This window comes from Toxotes jaculatrix, chromosome 15 (assembly GCF_017976425.1).
Source record: "Toxotes jaculatrix isolate fToxJac2 chromosome 15, fToxJac2.pri, whole genome shotgun sequence".
Lineage (NCBI taxonomy): Eukaryota > Metazoa > Chordata > Actinopteri > Toxotidae > Toxotes > Toxotes jaculatrix.
In genome coordinates this window covers 11,738,965-11,742,499 of record NC_054408.1, presented here as the reverse complement: position 1 = coordinate 11,742,499, position 3,535 = coordinate 11,738,965, and the positions used below count along the sequence as shown (strand labels likewise).

Here is a 3,535-nt window from a genome sequence, read left to right as displayed (position 1 = left end):
CAGTGCATTCTGTGTACCAGGACTGTCGCTTTGTTCCAGGTCTTTTGTATGTCTAATGACTTCCCTCCGCGGGTTGTTAGCACTTGACAGCGGGTCTCAAAACGAGGAACTTTCTTACAGTCATGTATTCAAAGGAGCTCCATCTAGGTACATGATTGGCAATTTTTGTCATGATCCTCTCATTATTAACATAAAAATTGACACCAAAGACGCGCTGCAAAATTATATGCACCTTCTAGCTGATTAGGGGTGTCCCTACAGAGCAGAGGCTGGGTGTTGGAAGAAGCTTATTGCTGCCAAAAAAAAAAAAAAAAAAATCTCAGTCTATTAGGCCTAGTGAAGAAAGATATGCTGCTGGGCAGAAAAAGCAGGACCTTCTGCTATCTAAATTTAGATAGTATAATTAGCTCACGTTTGTGTCTTAAAACCAGAGGAGTCAAGATAGCCAGGCTGGATTTGTCACGTTGAGATGTTGGACATTTGAGCCGCTGAGATGTGGAATGTGACCCAATCTCAGTTCCTTAGTTTAATTTGTGGGAATTGTAGAAACAAATGCATCCACTTGAAATGGTGTCTTGATTGAGGCATGGGGACAGAATGCGTACACTGCACGGTATTTTTTTTTCTCCCAAATATGTAAATTAATCCAGCACAGTCCATAAAAATTGGTATACTGGCACAACACAAGGGCACACGGCTTTAGAAAAGTCTTTTTATGAGTTGCGAAAAATTTCGGTGCTTAGCTATTCATGTCTTTTTCTTTATAAAGTGTTTTTTTTTTGGACTTGAATCGGACTTTTAGAAATTAATCTTAATGTTTATGTGTGTGGGTGTGTGTGTTTTCGTGTGTGTTTACAATGCTGTCTAAGAAAGGAATGCTTCACCCAGGTGTGATATTTAAAGTAGGCCTATCCCCTAAAGTAGGACTAGAGCAAAATAAGAAACGGTCGTGTAGGCTGCGTGACGAGTTATCTGTTAAGTGAAGTTTCTTCTCGTTGGTCTGGTGACGGGACTGAGGTCTTGCTGAGAACAGCAGCAGAATATGGCAAAAATCCACTTTCGGATCTTTGCCCCGAAGCTGTGCAGGTAAAGTCAGCGCTGGCGCTCCTGGAGCCCAGCGCGCTCGCCGCCTGGCTGCTGTGGCAGCTGAGACACGAACAAGGCCCGGTGGCTGACGGGGCGCTGACCGCCGCTGCCGCTGCCGCAGCCGCCGCCGCCGCTGATGCCGCTGCAGAACTATTCAGGCCTGCGGGTGACTGGTAGAGTCCCGGGTGCCTGAAGCTGCAGAGGAGCTCTGGCCGTGAGTAAGGGTGGGAGAGCGCTCGGAAGGTATCGAGGGGGCGGATGGAAGTGGCGAAAGGTGACGAGGCTGCACCGGTGGCAGCGGCGGCGGCCGCTGCTGCCGTGACACCGACGTGCGGGTAGTAATGCAGAGGCATGTGCGAGTGGAAAGGGTAAGGTAGACTTCCTGTAGCTGCCGCATGCGTCATCATGTAAGTGTAGAAGCTGGGGTCTGCTGGATGGGGCCAGGACATCGCCAAACGCTGCCTTTTATCCTTCATCCGCCTGTTCTGGAACCACACCTACACACAGAGTCAAAACAAGGCCCATATTGAAGCTGCCATGTTGTTTCCAAGCTCCACATTTAGACCTCAGAAGAGAGTGGTTCAGCGTCTGCTGAGGGCAGACACCGAGTCCTGTTCTGTTATTTAACATTTTTTAGAAATGCTCTGACCCAGTCATCAGGAAAATGATCTGTTCTCTCATGCTGCTGGAGTTAAAAATCTAACCAACTTAAATAAGTCAGTAAAAATATTTAGTATTTTGAAGTTATTTCTTTCATTATAATTATTATTTTTATTCATTTATTTATTAGAAGCAGGCTATTAATTCACTGTAGCCCATAGTGGTTAAATTGATTAACCTGGTGACCAACATGTTAAGGCTCTATTTTGTGCATTAGTTAAAATCTAAATTTCCCACCTCAACATTTCATGAGCAGAAATGACTGTTTACTATATTTTTGTAGTATTATTATCATTATTTTTTTTATTCTTCTTCTTATTACCACATGCTGTTTGTACCTCCATCGTGTCTTTCTCTGCACAAACACATGCACAACAGGACACACACAGTGGACAGAATTAATGAAGATGAATGTGTAAGCCTACCTTAATTGTAGTTTCGGGCAGATTTAGCGCTGCGGCTAATTCACATCTTCTCGGTCTCGAAACGTAATTTTCCCGGTAAAACTCTTTTTCCAGTCGTCCGATTTGTTCTCTGGTGAAAGCAGTCCGATACCTTCTGACTTGGTCGCTATTTGAATTGTTTGATCCTCCCGTTGAATTACCGTTCATATTCGGGAGGGAGTTTGAGCTTGTGTTTGAGGATCCAGAATTACTGTCTGAAAAACCTAAAAAAAAATTAAAGAGAAATAAATTGTTATTGACAATTGATAATGTTGAAATAATACACTTGTGTGTCGGCCTGTGGAAGATAATACAAAAATAACTAGTGTGTCGGCCTGTGGTATGTTTGACATCTTAATGAAGATTAAAAAAAAAACAAAAACTAATGCGGCTGATGTAAGATTTCAGTCGAGGCAAACATTTTTATTGACAATATTTTATTATTATTACACCTATCCATATTTATTATTATTATTGTTGTTATTATTATTAATAATTATTTCTTTGTTTGTCTTTAGATGACTAGAAGAAAAGCCTAATATTAATGATAATAGAATTTTACGCTATATTATCGTCTAAATATGATCAAACAAATAAAAATAAGGGAAATACGGACTAGAATCAAATCTTACCTTTGTTGTTTTCCTTGTGTTGGCTCGGGGAGCGATGCGCAGGGCATCCCACCTCCACATCACTGTTAATATCTGATTCTTGCGAAACTTCGGAATAAAGGCTCATTTTCTTCCTGCTTTCTGACGATGAAATTTCCGCCGAAGAGGTATTTTCACTGCTGTGGTGTGTACCGAAAAGACTGTCAATTTCGAACTTGCCCTTCGTCGGGATGTCCCCGAGATTTCCATGGAGAGAAGCCGAAGTTATTCTCGGGCTTAGCCGTCCGCTGTGCTGAGAGTTTTCCAGGGCCTCCAGCACTGAATTTCCAGGCGTGTCTGCGAGCCTCTTCCCTGCGACGGGACTGTGCAGACCTCTCTCCATCAATATCATCTCTTTTCTTATCCTCTCCATCATTAAGCTGTGCAAGACGAAGAGGGGGGAAAAAAAAGAGAGAGAAACCACACACACACACGCGCGCGCACGCAAACAACACTTGTCCAGGGGAGCTGGAGCACCAATGAGTTGTGTCGGAGCTAAATCCGCATGCAACTCAGCAACTGTCTCTAAATAACTGTCTCTAAACCTTTTTATAAGCAAGACGCCAAAATGAAAGAATCTGAATGCAATCGACGAGCGACTGCTCAGAACGAGCCGTGCATCCTCCCCACAGCAGCAAAATGTCATTCATCAAAAGTGGTTGCTGTTCGTTGTTAAAATGCTCGGCTGACGTTGCT

The 3,535-nt window shown here is 43.3% G+C and overlaps 1 protein-coding gene across 1 annotated transcript; it reads right to left on the bottom strand.

Moving 5' to 3' along the window:
* Positions 1-968: 968 nt before the first annotated feature.
* On the bottom strand, positions 969-3,215 carry evx2 (even-skipped homeobox 2). The gene is made up of 3 exons (XM_041057692.1): positions 2,822-3,215; positions 2,172-2,413; positions 969-1,583 (listed from the first exon to the last, which is right to left on the bottom strand). Exons 1-3 carry the CDS (start codon positions 3,213-3,215, stop codon positions 969-971), a joined length of 1,251 nt encoding a protein of 416 aa, XP_040913626.1.
* Positions 3,216-3,535: the final 320 nt, after the last annotated feature.